The 16,926-nt window shown below is 41.3% G+C and overlaps 1 protein-coding gene across 4 annotated transcripts in view; it reads left to right on the top strand.

The window, feature by feature from the left end:
- LOC113118507 (voltage-gated potassium channel subunit beta-1) overlaps nucleotides 1-16,926 on the top strand; it is a 135,073-nt gene that overhangs the window by 91,515 nt on the left and 26,632 nt on the right. For all 4 annotated transcript variants that reach the window (XM_026287745.1, XM_026287742.1, XM_026287743.1 and 1 more), the window contains 3 exons: nucleotides 6,350-6,387; nucleotides 16,500-16,579; nucleotides 16,659-16,703. In XM_026287745.1, coding sequence (XP_026143530.1) covers nucleotides 6,350-6,387; nucleotides 16,500-16,579; nucleotides 16,659-16,703 — 163 coding nt within the window. The remainder of the gene's footprint in view (nucleotides 1-6,349; nucleotides 6,388-16,499; nucleotides 16,580-16,658; nucleotides 16,704-16,926) is intronic.

Here is a 16,926-nt window from a genome sequence, read left to right as displayed (position 1 = left end):
CCAATCTATGAGGTACTCCAGGTGGCCGTTCCGCCGCCGGGAGTCGAGGATCTCTTGGACCTGATAGATGCTGTCTCCGAGGATCTCGGGTTGGTTTGGAGGGGGAGGCGGTTCCGGTTCTGTGGAGGAAGGAGAAACTGGATCAGTGTGACGTTTTAACAGTGAGACGTGAAACGTGGGTGAAATCCGGTAGCGTGGTGGTAGGTCCAGGCGGTAGGTGACGGGATTTATCTGGGAATGGATGGTGAACGGCCCTATGTAGTGGGGACTCAGCTTTTTGCAGGGCAGTCGGAGGCGGATATCCCGAGTGGAGAGCCAAACCTTGTCTCCAGGTAGATAGACGGGATTAGGCGATCTGCGGCGGTTAGCGGTCTCTGTATGCCTCCGAACTGCCCGTTGGAGATGGATGTGAGCTGAGTCCCACACCCTCTCGCTCTCCTGAAACCAGTGATCTACCGCGGGCACCTCAGAGACTTCTCCTGACCAGGGAAACAGCGGTGGTTGATAGCCTAAAACACATTGAAAAGGGGTTAAGCCTGTAGTGGTTTGGCGAAGGGAGTTTTGGGCATACTCAGCCCACGGCAGATACTGGCTCCAGGTATCCTGGTGTTGGGAGCAGTAAGTACGGAGGTACCGTGAGATTTCTTGAATCTTCCGCTCGGTCTGGCCGTTGGTCTGTGGATGATATCCAGAAGATAAACTGACGGATGTCCCGAGAAGTTGGAAAAACGCTCGCCAGACCCTGGAAATAAACTGAGGACCTCTGTCCGATACAATGTCCTCTGGAGTGCCATAATTCCGGAACACGTTGGTGAAGAGGGCTTCGGCGGTCTCGAACGCTGTGGGAAGACCTTTTAAAGGGATTAGTTTGCAGGATTTAGAAAAACGATCTACAACAACCAGAATGGTAGTGTACCCCCGTGAGGGGGGTAGGTCAGTGGCGAAATCCACCCCTAGATGGGTCCAGGGTCGGCGAGGAATGGGCAGTGGTTGTAATTTACCCACGGGAAGTTGACGAGGTGTGGTGGTAACGGCGCAGACCGAGCATCCGAGGATGTACCGGGTAACGTCACGAACCATGTTCGGCCACCAGTACTTCTGCTGGATGAGCGAGAGGGTTCGCCTGCTGCCAGGGTGTCCTGAGCCAGGTGACGTGTGCGCACTTTGCAGTAGAGGGAGTCGCTGGCTTGTGGGCACGTACATAAGACCCGTGGGAACCTCCGGAGGTGCAGGCTCCTCGAGGGTGGCGGCTCGAATTTCCTCGTCGATCTGCCAGAGGATGGGCGCGAGGAAAACGGAGGGTGGCAGAATCGAATCAGGCTCGTTGGTGTCTGGTTCTGGTGAGTACATACGGGACAGGGCATCTGCTTTAGTGTTCTTGTGACCGGGCTGATACGTGATCTGAAAATTAAAGCGAGCAAAGAAGAGTGACCAACGAGCCTGACGAGCATTGAGTCTTTTGGCGTTCTGCAGATATTGGAGATTTTTGTGGTCGGTGACAACAGTGAATGGAAACTGGGCTCCCTCTAGCCAGGCCTCTCGAGCTTGGGATGTCCAGCGCAGCTGGCGCTGACCTCCTTTTAGGAGGGATGTTAGAGGAGCCGAGTGCAGGCTGTAGTTCTTGATAAAGCGTCGGTAGAAATTGGCAAAGCCAAGGAAACGCTGGAGTTCTTTCACCGTTGTGGGCTCCGCCCAGTTGGCCACAGCATCCACCTTGGCAGACTCCATCTGAACTCCCTCCGCAGAGATCACGTATCCGAGGAAGGAGACAGTAGTGCAGTGAAACTCGCACTTCTCAGCTTTTAGGTAGAGGTGATGGTCTCGGAGTCGTTGTAAAACGTGGCAGACATGGGTTTGGTGTTCTTCTATGTTCCGGGAGTAGATCAGGATATCGTCTATGTAGACAATGACGAATTGGTGGAGATAATCACGGAATATTTCGTTCATGAAACTCTGGAAGATGGATGGACTGTTAGCAAGTCCATAGGGCATCACCTGATATTCGTAGTGCCCGGCAGGGGTGATGAAGGCAGTCTTCCACTCGTCTCCCTCTCGGATACGGATCAGGTTGTAGGCACTGCGGAGGTCGAGTTTGGTGAACACCTTGGCTTCGCGCAGTTCCTCCAGAGCCGCCGGAACGAGTGGTAACGGGTAGGCGAACTTGACGGTGGCGTCATTTAGCACCCGATAGTCGATGCATGGTCGAAGTCCGCCATCCTTTTTGGGGACGAAGAAAAAACTGGATCCAGCTGGAGATGTGGATGGTCTGATGAACCCCTGATCGAGAGCCTCCTGGATGTATTCCTCCATCGCCACCTGCTCAGGACGGGAGAGTGGATATATTTTCCCATGCGGTAGCTTGGCACCTGGCAGCAGGTCGATACTACAATCCCAGGGCCGATGAGGCGGTAATCGGGTGGCTTGTTCCTTGCTGAACACATCGGAGTAGGAGGAGTAAAGGGCAGGTCTTCCTATGGAGGTGGAGTGCAATTGAAGGTGCGGTGGCGCAGACTGTGAACTCTGGACTGGTGAACGGTGAATGTGACTCTGGCATTCCGGGTCCCATGCCTGGATTTCCCCTGTGCTCCAGTTGATTTGTGGATTATGTTGGGCCAGCCACGGCCTACCCAGGACGACGTCAACGGTAGCGCGAGGAAGTACGAGGAGGGCCAGTTGTTCCCGGTGTCCGTGGGGCAGAACGAGTTGTAGCTCGTGTGTCCTTCTAGTTATTTTGCCACCGCCTAATGGTGATCCCTGAATGGTAGTGATACGGTAAGTAGTCTCATTCTGGATGATGGGAATACGGTGCTTGGTTACGAAGTGAGATGAGATGAAGTTGCTGGCGGCTCCGGAATCCACCAGGACATGGATGGAAAGATTACGTGAGTTAATTGTTATCTGGGCTTTGATATGAGGTATGTGAGATACTGATGGGGTAATTGAGACTGTACTCACCATTGGGCGAGGCGGACGGACTGGGCAGGCGTGGATCAGGTGAGTGGCCTCGCCACAGTATAAACACAGCCGCTCCTTGATACGGCGCCTCCGTTCAGAGGCATCTAGGCGGTAGGAGTCGGTGATCATGGGTTCCTCCTGGTCTCGTTGGGGCGAGGGCGTTCTGGCCGATGGAGAGATGGCATATGAAGCCGGTGAGGCACAAGCCGAGAGGTGCTGAGCAACATTTATTGTCTTTCTAATGAATGTCTCTAGACTGACATTATCGTCGTAAATGACCATTTGCTTTCTGATCTGGGGTTTTAAACCTTTACGGTACGCAGCTAGTAGGGCAATTTGGTTCCAACCACTGGTGGCGGCTAATGTTCGGAAACGGAGAGTGTAGTCGTGTATTTCAGCGGCTCCCTGCCGGAGATTTAAGAGTTCATCATGGGTTGAGAGAGGAGTTAGAGCCACCCCGAACACTTCCTGGAGGTGAGTGACGAAGGCGTCGAATGAGGATAGAACTGGACTTTTGGAGCTCCAAAGAGCCTCTGCCCATTGTAGCGCTCGTCCGGTGAGAAGAGAGATCACAAAGGCGACTTTGGTGGCCTCATTGGGGAATTTACAGGTATTTGCGTTGACGAACAGTGAGCACTGCAGAATAAACCCACTGCAGCCACTCGGTTCACCCGTATAGCACGTGGGACGTGCAAGGGGCGTGCTGTTGGTGGCGGAAGCACCGGTTTCGGTGGGTGGTGAAACTGACTGTAGTACTTGGCGGAGGGCAGTCACCATTTCGGTGAACGGGTCCGGAGCAGCTCCCTGAGCTGCAGCGTTTACATCCATGGGAGATATGAAGTTCTGTTTTTGGGGCTGGAATCCTGTCACATCCACACAAGGAGAGGAGAAGACGGGTAAGTATTTTCGTGAAGCTTTATTAGCATAGCACTATAACAGAGCAGGTAAGTGTGGTCACAGACGGTGAATCTTCAAGCACTGATCAACTGGTGAGTTCAAGTACAGAGCTAAGCCAGTACAACAAAGAGTCACTTCCCTTAATCGATGTGTCTGAATCTCCACAGAGCCACAACTACGGTCCACAAGGAGCAGGCAGAAGATCCACAAGGAATGTCCATGCAATCTTGATTCCAGCCGGTGAGTGAGTGAGTGAGGTGAGTATTTAAAAGGTGTGGTGATTGCTGGTGCAGGTGCAGGTAATTAGTATTCAGGTGACGGTTCACGTGGCCGGTGCATGGGAGATCGAATGGATGGTGACTGGCAATGGTGACTGGGGCTGAGGGAACGAGCTGAGGGTGTGACAAAGCTATTGTACATCATCAGAATATAGCACATAAAACATTTGGATTGTTATTATGATAGTTGTAAGATCATTTGATGGTGCTTCTGCATCCTTTTTATAACTGTCAAAAAGACAAAACAATTTTTCAACGTATTTCCTTTTGTGTTCAACAGAAGAAAGTAAATCATATTTGTTTGAAATAGAAATGCTACCCCCAGTGGAGTACTGGAGTACAAATGCCATCCATAACTGCTTTGCTTTCCTAAAACCACCTATTGGGACGTCTAGAAATAGAAAGATGGTTGCTTATGTCAGCAGCATTTTGTAAAAGATTGCGAATAAATATACGACAGCTTTACTTGACCCCACTGCAGCAGTGAGTGAGTGGGCAGGAATAAAGTTCTGATAATTCCACACGCTAAAATAGATTTCCATCCCTCATTAAAACTCATAACGTAACAGCCTCAGAGCCGCATAACATTTCCCGTTATCTTGGTGCTTCATAAGCAATGTGCCGTAAATTTGGGGTCTTCTCCACTATCAAACCACGGCAGTATTACATCTCTGAGTCAGACTGCAGCTGCTATTTATAAGCTCTGCTGGCTGAGCTTCTGTTCTGCTGGCCTGGATTTACAGCTCTTTGGAGTATTTTCTCTGAATCTGCAGCTGTTAGAAATAGGTAAAGCTTCTCCGCTGTAGGTTCTCACTTCTGGAGCGTGTAACTGGCTAAAAACAGCAGATCCATAATTCAGTTGCAGTGACAACCTAATTAGCCTGTGCTTTAGGAGAGATTGTGCATTTTCAAATGTCACGCTTTTTTATACATTTGAGGTTGAATAAACATTTTGAAGGTTTTGAGTATAACTCTTAAATATACATTTAAATGTTTCAGTCTAATGAAATGCACTGTAAATGTTAAAGGTAAAAGTGGATACAGTTTAGTAGACAGTAGGTTTTGCATTAAATGAACTAAGACAGTTATTATGCATGTGACCTTTACCACTTGGGAAATATAGAGCAGCAGAATCTTGGTATATACAGTAAGAGAAAACTCACACACTGTAAAAAAATGATTGTGATTTTAATAGTAAAAACTGTAAAATGCTATAGTAAAATCATGTTGTTTGGTTAGCTATACGTTTCAGTACTATAGACAGTGAATAACTGAAAATGTTGTCAAATTAACATTTATTGCATTACTACTGTATCAAGTGTGTTACCATGTTAGTGTTTGTGTGAATGAAAAATACAATGTTATTTGAAATGAATTGCATTGAAACAATTAAAAAGGATTGTTTGTGCATTGTCGTTCAAAATGTGTAAGACCTTTGTTCATCATTGGAACACAAATTAAGGCTCAGAAACCTAGCAAGGAGTTAAAATGTTAAAATAATCCATGTGACATGAGTTTTACGAGAATGCTTTCCCACAAGTTTTTATATTGTGGCCACGACAAAATTAATTGAACCGACCATGTCTCCTTTTGTACGATGCTAGGGGCACAGTACACATGGATTATTTTAACAATCTCCTTGTTATGTTTCCATGCCTTGATCGTGTTAGGATCGTTGCTGTATATGGGATGTTCAGAAAGCTCAAAAATATTGTAATTTGTGTTCAGAAGATGAAAGAAAGTCTTACAGGTTTGGAACAACAAGAAGTTGAGTAATTAATGACAGACTTTTCATTTTTGGGTGAACTATCCCTTTAAGTTTGAAATTATTCCTATATATAAGCTGTTGAATTGCCATAGTGTTATGCGGCAAGCCATAATTTATATTAATACTTTTTAAAGCTTCTTTGAGTTAAGTATGGCACAACTGGTCATTATTTGCAGCATTATTATTTTGCATTTGGCATCCCATAATTTATATGTTTAGCTGCAGCATACATGGATAAAGGTAGAAAAAGAATTGGCTTCTTAATTGCAAAGTCAGTAGAGCATTGTGGAGAATTGTTCTGACAATACAGAAAACACAAATGAGCCGGTTTTCTCTGGTCCCCTGCTTTTTGCTCTCTAAGTTATAATCATAAACAGTCATTTAATGAGACCACGTGCTTTTACAATATCACAATTCAATACAAAATATTCTTTTTCTTTTTCATTTACAGGCACATGGGTGACATTTGGAGGACAGATTTCAGATGAAGTAAGTGAGAACTGTTCCGCTTCACTGCACTTACCTGAAGCAATGAAAGTATTACAATGTGAAAATAACAGCCAGAGTGACAAGAAAAGCCTCCAGATGGCAAATGCATGTATGTGTGAGTACACATGAGGCAAAATACCCTGACATTTTGTTCTCAAAGTTGTGTAAATCGTACAAGCACACAGACGCAGATGTTGTGGAAGGGACAGTCACGTCAAACTGGAGGACAAGCGGGGATGATAATTTGCTTCTGAGGGCATGCAAGTTTATATAAAACAGCCTGCTGTCCTTCTGCCTCGATGGAAGGGTTAAAATGTCCTCAGTCTCTCTGGTCAGACAGCCCCTTCCTTTCTGTGCTGGTTGTCAGGAGATAGAGTATGAAATGCTGGAATCGTCACCCCATCCTAAATATGAGCACACACACACAGTTTTCACCTCCCCACGGCAGTGGAATGACTCAGCGTCCTGTCATCTGAGTCGATCTGACTGGACTCCTAGCGTAGAGTGACAGGGCAGTTTGTTTCTCTGCCGTCTTAAGGGATTTGCTTTCTCTGAGGCATTGAAGTGTCAGTGGGCAACATCTGAATCAAGCATTTATCTTAGCACTTTGTGTGAGTAACACTCTCGGAGTGTAAGAGTGTGTGTGGAAGTAGTAGGAAGAGGATTAAAGGAAGTGTAAAGGCTTCTGTTAAATGAAGTAGAGTTGACGTTTGTATTAAATGCAAGGCTACAGACTGTGAAAACTGCTCTTTTCTCAGGTCTTGTACAGATGATCACACAGGACTGTGAACTGAACACCAGCCCTTATATTTGAGTTTTATTAGATTACCTCATTGAAAAAGGAACGACACAGATAATCCAAGACATCGGGCCTCAATCATGAAACAATTATTTGCCGCTGCTGCTTTCCACCATCTTGTCTGACATCTACAGCCGGTCTCCATAGACTCCATTGACTGATCTGTCCATAGAACACAAGATCCAGGGTTCTTGTTTGGATCCACATCTGTGGGGTGGAGATTGGTAGGTTTAGGGGTGGAGATGGGTGGGTGGGTTTAGGGATAAGAGTGTGGAGACGGGTAGGTTTAGGTGTATGTAAGATGAGAAGAGTTGGATCTGGATTCAACCATGCTCCCTGGATCTTGTGTTCTGCAGTGAGAACCATCTCCACAAATCAGACAGTAGAGTAGATTACCTTTATGAAGTGGATTTAAACTTTAAAAATGGTGTGTCAAAGAATTTGTTTCAAATTGGGTCTTTGCAAAAGGCCAATTTGCGTAGTTATAATTCATAGATGGGGATTAAGCCTAACAATTGTTTGTTTCACCTGCGTGGAGAGCTCTTTTAACTGCTTGATGTGGATTTCAGAGCAGCAGCTTCTAAATGCAAATGCCTCACTTAGAATCAACTCCAGAACTTTTAAAAATGATGCAGAAATAATGAAGAAATAGCCCACGCCTGTCCATGAAACAGCTTTTCAGTCAATTGTCCAATTACTTATGATCCCTTGATAAATGGCGGAAGTACATATATTAAAGAGCTGTCATTCCTTAACCTTTCATTCGTTTTTAATGTGACTACCCTCAAATTAAAGATCAGGTGTGCACTTTAAGCCCATATTCATTATATACATGTAACCTGAAAATGTTTTGGTCAGCAGTTAAAACTATAAAAAATTTGTTTGTGTCCAAAAATATATGGACCTTACTTTTCCTATAAATATAAAAACCAGAGAAACTGATAATTTTGCAGTGGTATATATTTTTTTCCAGAGATGTATTCATTTAATTGATTCTGAATCCCTTTCATTTTTTACCATTTTTATTTTAATAATTGACTATTGACTATAATAACTGAAGCAACTATTTATATAATTGATAGTCACTGCTCTAATCTTCTTTAAAACTCAATTACATGACATGACTAAACTCCATGCTGCCTTTATAATATGTCACTGTCAGAGTACTGTACATGATTCCTTTCCCCCAAAGTTGTCCATTGAAAATTACACTGAGATGAAAACCTTTAAATGTAATTTCTTAAAATCTAAAAAGTCTCATTAAAGGTAACATTAGCATTACTTTCCAAAATCATTGAAAGCAAGTACGATTACTGTTTCACAACAGCTTCTATTCCGTATGTATCTATATGGACAGAAAATGTTTGGTGCTTTTGCAAAGTTTAACAAGACCAGGTCAATCATTTCACATAAAAGATATTAAAAAAAGATTTTTAAAACATTTAAATGTGTGTACCTTGCATGTTTTAGCCATAGGCTGGCCTACATTGTTCAGGTGTGATTGTGTTTTATCTATATACAGAAATCCTGTCGACGGTTAGCAGGTTTTTGGATGTCTTTGGCAATTCTAACAATAGCTGTCAAGAGGCCATTATCATTTTGGGCCAGATTTACTAACAGCTTGCGCCAGCACAAACCATCTTTTGCTGTTAAAATAGTACTTTCAGGATTTAATAAAGACATGCAGTGAAGAATTAGCACTGAAAAGGCGTGGACAGTTATTTTTGCGCCTGACCTTATTGAATATGCATTTGTAGGACTTTCCATTTTAGATGCAAACGGAGTTTTAAAATTAATTACGCAACATGATTTATTAACGTTTGAGTTTGTCAATTTTTTTAAAAAAAGCAGGCAACAATTTGTGCTGCTCTTGGTAGATTTTGCTGGTCATTATGGAAATTATCTGTCTGTGTTATTTAATGTGTACATTGTCAGTGAATCACCTGCAGAAATTTCCCCTCCCATCTGTTCTTTTATGGAATTGCGATCTAATGCTAATTTGACCTGTTTAGTAAATGATGCCCTTGGTGTGTATTTTGTTGTTCAGGAGGCTACAAGTGAATTTGCAGCTAAACCTGCAGGGTGAGAGTGGGTTTGTGGGTGAATCTGTTTGCATGAGAATGCGTGCATATTTGCATAAGAATGGGTATATGTGGGGGCTTATTTGATTGTTCTCCTGCCTTCTGAGTCTCTCATGCTTTCTCACAGGCCTAAATCACTTGATGAATCAGCATCAAATGATTTAGGGGCATCAAGTCTTAAATGGGACAAAAGCAAACCACTGGATAAATGATTATATATATATATATATATATATATATATACATAATTATGCACAATAGATAGAAGAGTGTGAAATTTTAGATACAGTTTAATTAACAGTTTAGATAGTTTAATAATCAAGAACATACTGTGAGGTTGTTGCTGATACAGGAGCTAACAAGTCGCTGAAACATTCAAACACTTGACTAGTGTTTGCTATAGCAGTAGCTGCACATTTCAGAAACCCTGAAATGCAGAGGTTAGACAGATTCGTCCACAACATCAAAAAGATACTATGTCCATTTTTGAAACAATTGATAGCAAAATTCTGGAAGACATAGTCCAGCAACTAAAATCGTCAACCTGTTGTCTTGACACACTTCCCACATCTTTTTTCAAAATTGTGCTTAACAGCTTAGAAGCAGATCTCTTAGAAGTGGTGAATGCCTCACTTCTTTCTGGGACATTTCCAAACTCCCTAAAAACTGCAGTTGTTAAGCCCCTCCTGAAAAAGACCAATCTTGATAACACCATTTTGAGCAATTTTAGACCAATATCTAATCTTCCTTTTATAGGCAAAATTATAGAAAAGGTAGTTTTTAATCAGCTGAACAAATACTTAAACTCAAATGGATACCTGGACAATTTTCAATCTGGTTTCCGACCGCATCACAGCACGGAGTGCGCACTCATTAAGATAATAAATGATATTCGCTTAAATTGTGACTCTGGCAAAATATCGTTGCTGGTTATTGCTAGATCTCAGTGCTGCGTTTGACACTGTCTATCATAACATACTACTAGAGAGACTGGAAAACTGGGTCGGGCTTTCTGGGATGGTACTCAAATGGTTCAGGTCATACTTAGAAGGGAGAGGCTATTATGTGAGTCTAGGAGACCATAAGTCTAAGTGGAGGTCCATGACATGCGGAGTCCCACAAGGCTCAGTTCTTGCACTGCTCTTGTTTAGCCTGTATATGCTTCCACTAAGTCAAATAATGAGAAAGAACCAAATTGCCTATCACAGCTATGCTGATGATACCCAGATTTACCTAGACTTATCTCCAAATGACTACAGCCCCATCGACTCCCTCTGCCAATGCATTGATGAAATTAAAAGTTGGATGTGCCAGAACTATCTTCAGTTAAATAAGGAAAAAACTGAAGTCATTGCATTTGGAAACAAATATATGAAGTTTTCAAGGTGAATGCATACCTTGACTCTAGGGGTCAAACAACTAAAAATCAAGTCAGGAATCTTGGTGTGATTTGGAGACAGACCTTAGTTTCAGTATTCATGTCAAAGCAGTAACTAAACAGCATACTATCATTTAAAAAACATTGCAAGAATAAGTTGTTTTGTTTCCAGTCAAGACTTGGAGAAACTTTGTTCATGCCTTTATCACCAGCAGGGTGGACTATTGTAATGGGCTCCTCACTGGCCTTCCCAAAAAGACAATTAGACAGCTGCAGCTCATCCAGAACGCCGCTGCCAGGATTCTGACTAGAACCAGAAAATCTGAGCATATGACACCAGTCCTCAGGTCCTTACACTGGCTTCCAGTTACATTTAGGATTGATTTTAAAGTACTTTTACTCGTATATAAGTCACTAAATGACCTAGGACCGAAATATATTGCAGATATGTTCACTGAATATAAACCTAACAGACCACTCAGATCACTAGGATCGAGTCAGTTAGAAATACCAAGGGTTCACACAAAACAAGGGGAGTCCGCCTTTAGTTATGCTGCTCGCAATTGGAATCAGCTTCTAGAAGAGATCAGATCTGCTAAAACACTAGTCACATGTAAATCTAGACTCAAAACCCGTCTGTTTAGCTGTGCATTTATTGAATGAGCACTGTGCTATGTCCGAACAGATTCCACTATATTTTCACTGTTTTTATTTTATTTTATTTATTTATTTATTTTTTATGTAAAATAATTTTCTAACTGTTTTTAAATGTTTTAATCATTTTAAAAGTTTTAAAATTGCTTGTTTTATTTTTGTTATTATTTTTCTTCATGATTATTTTACTTTCTTTTATGTAAAGCACTTTGAATTACCATTGTGTACGAAATGTGCTATATAAATAAACTTTGCCTTGCCTTGCCTTGCCTAAATTGAAGTACCACCTAAATAAAAAAAAGAAAAATTGGTTTCTAGACTCTGCAAGCCATATTTTAACCTGCCACAATAATATAATGGTCCTCCTTCGTGAAACATTCGTAAATATAAGAGTAAATTCAGAGTAAATTGCATGTAAAATGGACCTTCCCGAAAACTCTCCTCTGGATTAAAAAACGCTTCTTAAACTTCCAATTTTATAATTCATTCAAATTCCAGTCATTCATAAATAGCACACCTGTGCATGCTCATTCACAATTAGCTTAAAAACAAAACAAATAGAGAGAGAGAGATAGCCCGAACATTAGGAGCAGCCAAATCAACAGTTTGGTACATTGTGAAAAAAAAAAAAAAAAAAAACATACTGGTGAGTTCAGCAACATAAAAAAGGCCTGAATGTCCACAGCGGTCATTAGTGGTGGATGATTAGATGATTATCTTCATTGTAAAGAAAAGACCCTTTCACAACATCCAGCCAGTACCTAAATGCATTTCCATCTCATACGTATATAGCTGAAATTATGAAAATTGTGTATACAGTATAGGGACCTATCTGTATATTTTTCAATACAATGCACATTTTTGTTTTATTCTATAAACTACTGGCAACATTTCTTCCAATTTTCACTTAAACATTGTCATTTAGAGCAATTATTCACAGAAAATGACAACTGGGGAAAATAAATGAATCAAAAGAAATCAATATTTGGTCTTTCCCATTGCTGTTGGGTGACTTTAAGCTGCTCCTGGCACAAAAATTCAAGCAGCTCAGCTTTGCTTGATGGCTTGCGACCATCTTCCTCTTCATCACATTACAGAGGTTTTAAATGAGGTTCAGGTCTGGAGATTGGGCTGGCCATGACGGTCTTGGTCTAGTGGTCCTCCACCCTCACCTTGATTCCCCTGTGTGGCATTGAGCATTGTCCTGCTGTAAAAACACAATACTCAGAGTTGGGGAACACTGTTTTCTTTCAGGACGACCTTGTACATTGCTTGATTCATGCACCCTTCACAAAGCCAAATGTGGCCGACACCAGTCTAGCTGAAGCACCCCCAGATCATAATCAATCTTCCGCCATATTGCACAGTGTCTGTGATATACTGTGGTTTGTATGCCTATCCAGGTCTCCATCTAACCATTAGACGACCAGATGTGGGGCAAAGCTGAAAATTGTACTCATCAGAGAAGATGACCTTACTCTAGTCCCCTACGGACCAATCCTTATGGTCTTTTTGCAAACCAAACTGTAAGAAAGTAACGCACATCCCACAAACCCACAGAGGGCTCAGGTGCAGGACAAAAAAGACAAACTGTAGCAAAAACATTTCTGACGAAGACATAATGGTCAAAACGTTGTATTCAATTATTCATTTTGAACAATATCAGTGTGCAGACAATACGTTTGAATTTTTGTTACTTTTTGCAAACCTCAGCATGTCTCTTGCTTATTACTGATGAAGGGCTTTTTTTCCAGCTTTTCCCTGCCTCTAGGAGCCTGTTTCAAACCATCCCCGAAAAGCACTTTCACCCCAGCTGCCATTTGCCATTTTTTTTGTAGGTTCTTTTTGTAGGTCACTTGATGTCATCCTATGGTTGTTAAGTGACATTCATATGATTGGTGGTCATCCTGGTCCATGGAGAGACATGTTTGCCCTTTGTAGCTTTGTTGTGCCCAATGTTTGCAGCTTGATTTTTTCTTATGAACACTCACTTTATGCCTCTAACAGCAAAGCCAGAATTGAACCATTCTCCTTTTAACTCAAAACTTTTCTTTTCAACTCTTTTGCCAGGGTTAATACTATGTGATTCCAATGGGGCTGTAGTCATTTAGAGATAAGGCTAGATAAATCTGGGAATCATCAGCAAAGTTGTGATAGGCAATTCGGTTCTTTCTCATTATTTGACTTAGTGGGAGCATATACAGGCTAAACAAGAGCGGTGCAAGTATTGACCCTTGTGGGACTCCGCATGTCATGGACATCCACTTAGACTTATGCTCTCCTATACTCACATAATAGCCTCTCCCTTCTATGACCTGAACCATTTGAGTACCATACCAGAAAGCCTGATCCAGTTTTCCAGTCTCTCTAGTAGTATGTTATGATCGACAGTGTCAAATGCAGCACTGAGATCTAGCAATACCAGCACTGATATTTTGCCAGAGTCACAATTTAAGCGAATATAATTTATAATCTTAATGAGTACTGTCTCTGTGCTGTGATGCGGTCAAAAAACAGATTGAAAATTGTCCAGGTATCCATTTGAGTTTAAGTATTTGTTCATCTGATTAAAAATTACCTTTTCTATAATTTTGCCTATAAAAGGAAGATTAGATATTGGTCTAAAATTGCTCAAAATGGTGTTATCAAGATTGCTCTTTTTCAGGAGTGGCTTAACAACTGCTGTTTTCAGGGAGTTTGGAAATGTCCCAGAAAGAAGTGAGACTACTCGGCTTTTCTGCATTGTCTTTTCATAGACTGAAATGCTGTTGATCTTCTCCAAACTGATTTCTGTCTGCTTGTTTTCTTTCTGACTATTATTGGAACAATATCATCAATAACATTCTTAAATTTTGAGTTGAAGGAATCAAGGAGAATATCGACAGTCTGCAGAAATGCTTGGTGTTAAAGATATAGCCTCCATAAATAGTACACTAGTGTTCTCGTTAACACATCTCCTTCTGACAGAGACCAATCTAGATTCAGTTGTAGCAGACATCAAAATATCAAAGAAAATACAGAAGTGATCAGATTGCTATGCTATGTCCTTAATAACAATGGATTAAATGTTTAGACCCCTACTGATGATTAAGTCTAGAGTGTGTCTACCTTTGTGTGTGGGTCAATGCACATGCTGAATTAGGTCAAAAGTGTTTAAGATAGTTATCATTTCTTTTGTAGTTTTGTTTTCTGCATTGTCTATGTGAATATTAAAGAGCCACACAGATGGGAAATCAAAAATTACCTGTATTACAGTGTATGATGTAGCTGTCCATCAGTGTAAACAATGTGCAAAGTAATTAAACCAAAAAGTACACGATTTATAAAGTTATTGGCTTCTAAAGTAAGGAGTCGACTCTGAATCGCTGAAACGAGTCGTTATAGATTTCAAATCTTTTGCCCATCTCTATGTACGTCACTAGGAACACTTTGCATAATAATCTCCGCCTACCATCTTGGGAGAAACGGAGCTCTGACCTGCCCCACCCCCCCACACAGACACTCTGGTTGGTGTGATAGCATCATGTCGAGGAGACAATGTGTTTTTAATTGTAAAGGCAAGTTTGTTTTATTTTCACTGCCAAAGAATGAAGATCAGATGAACCAATGGCTAAAATTCATTTTTACCACAATAACAGAGCAGTACAACAAATCCCTTTTGTTGTGTTCACAACATTTCACTGATGACTGCTTTTCTAATCTCGGTGAGTACAAGGCGGGATTTTCAAAGCGTTTGGCCATAAAAGAGGGTTCATAACCAGCTTTATTTAGACCAACAAGCATCTCCGAATCACAACACAGCTTTGCGCGAACCGTTTGGGGATCTCTGAGAATTGAGGTCATTTTAAAATGATATCTTGACAAAATGACAATGTTTTTTAACCTTGGATGGATTTAAACCTATTGTACAGAACTTATAAACAGTGATAGGAAGCTTAGAATTTTCATCTTACTGGCTCTTTAAAATTCACCCTGCAATAGCAAAACAGTCAAACTCTGAGGAAATCATTGATAACATTTCTGTGACCTCTTCAACAAAGGCTGGAGAGTATTTTGGAGGCCTGTAAATAATAATAAACAGAATGGGTGGAGCACCTTTCAGCACAATGCGTAGATATTCAAAAGATAAGTACTGGCCAAATGACACTTGCTTGCATTGATAGACATTTAAAACTACCAAGGAAGTCATTACATCAATGATGTTAATGGCTGATTATCCACCATAGTACGATGCATTGTTGTTGAAACAAACTAGCTAGTGACCACTGTTTCCCGCAGGCTGCCTCTTACATCATACTCTGGGGTTCCCTCAGGTATTTTTGCACATGTGCGCTCTTCAAAAAAGGCGCTTTTAGAGTAAAAGCAAACATACCTAGATTTAAATGCATTTATATTTGGATAGAATGGAACATATAGATTGCACTGCATGTTATTGCTTGGTTATTGTGCCCAAGAGCATATTTATTTAAGCTCATATTCCTTGCTAATAAGAAGCTATGCTTCTAACCACAGGTCGTGAGCTATAGTTCCAACAATGTAAGTTTGCAACGGTCTATGTGAATGTTCGTTTGAACTATAGTTTCAGGAAACACTGAATCATTGAACTATGTTGGTAATGACAGAACATGTGACCATAGTTGGCTTAAGATTCTTTTGGGAAATGCACCTCAGGCTGGGTTGCAGATACAATATTACACAAGAAAGACAAGAAATACATCAAACATGTGCGGTAGATGTGTATTTATCAGTCTATACTAAAGCCTTGATTGGTTGGTGTGGTACTGTGAGGCACCGATGAATTAGTGTGCCATTTTGATTGGTTGTGTTTGGAAAAAGTATATCAAGGTACTTCCTGCTAGATTTTTGTGTTACATTGAGAATTGTGTGTTGTGTTTTTCAAAAAGTGTTTTATGAAATGGAAAACTGAGTCAAAGGCTAAGAATTAGTTTGTGGTTTTGCAGGTTGTTGTATGGTTTGGTGTCTGACTGACAGGTTTCAGAAATTGTGTGACAAATAAAGATTTTGTGTCACACACACACACACACATGTTGCCCCAACCTTGCTTCCTTCATTATTTATAAAAGCTGTCAAATTTGGAGTAAAACATAAATGGCAATAAAATCACTATACATTTACTGTGATGGCTCATATAGGTTGACCATTCTGTCTCTATTTTTATATGTGTGTGCATCTCTTCCAGGTGGCGGAGCAGCTGATGACTATAGCGTATGAGAGCGGGGTAAACCTTTTTGACACTGCAGAGGTGTATGCTTCTGGAAAGTGAGTATGACTCAGCATCAGCAAGATTACCCATAATTCACTTTCCATGAGTCATTATTAACATCTCTGTCTGTTATAGAGCTGAAGTCATAATGGGAAACATCATCAAAAAGAAGGGCTGGAGGTATGGTTGAGTTGTATGTGTATCAAGCACACCTGTGCAACTGTAATGCAAGATAAAGTTTGTACAAAGATGTAATGAATGATAAACAAAAAAGAGTGGAACTGGAGCTTTTAATCCCTTTGTAGTTGTTGTGTACCTGCTGGCTCTGGCATGGGTTATGTGTCATTCAGACACACTTCTGATAAGGACTTTGATCACTAGGATCTTGCTCAGTTTGTATCAC

Source organism: Carassius auratus, chromosome 18 (assembly GCF_003368295.1).
Source record: "Carassius auratus strain Wakin chromosome 18, ASM336829v1, whole genome shotgun sequence".
NCBI lineage: Eukaryota > Metazoa > Chordata > Actinopteri > Cypriniformes > Cyprinidae > Carassius > Carassius auratus.
This window is presented reverse-complemented; position numbering and strand designations above follow the sequence as displayed.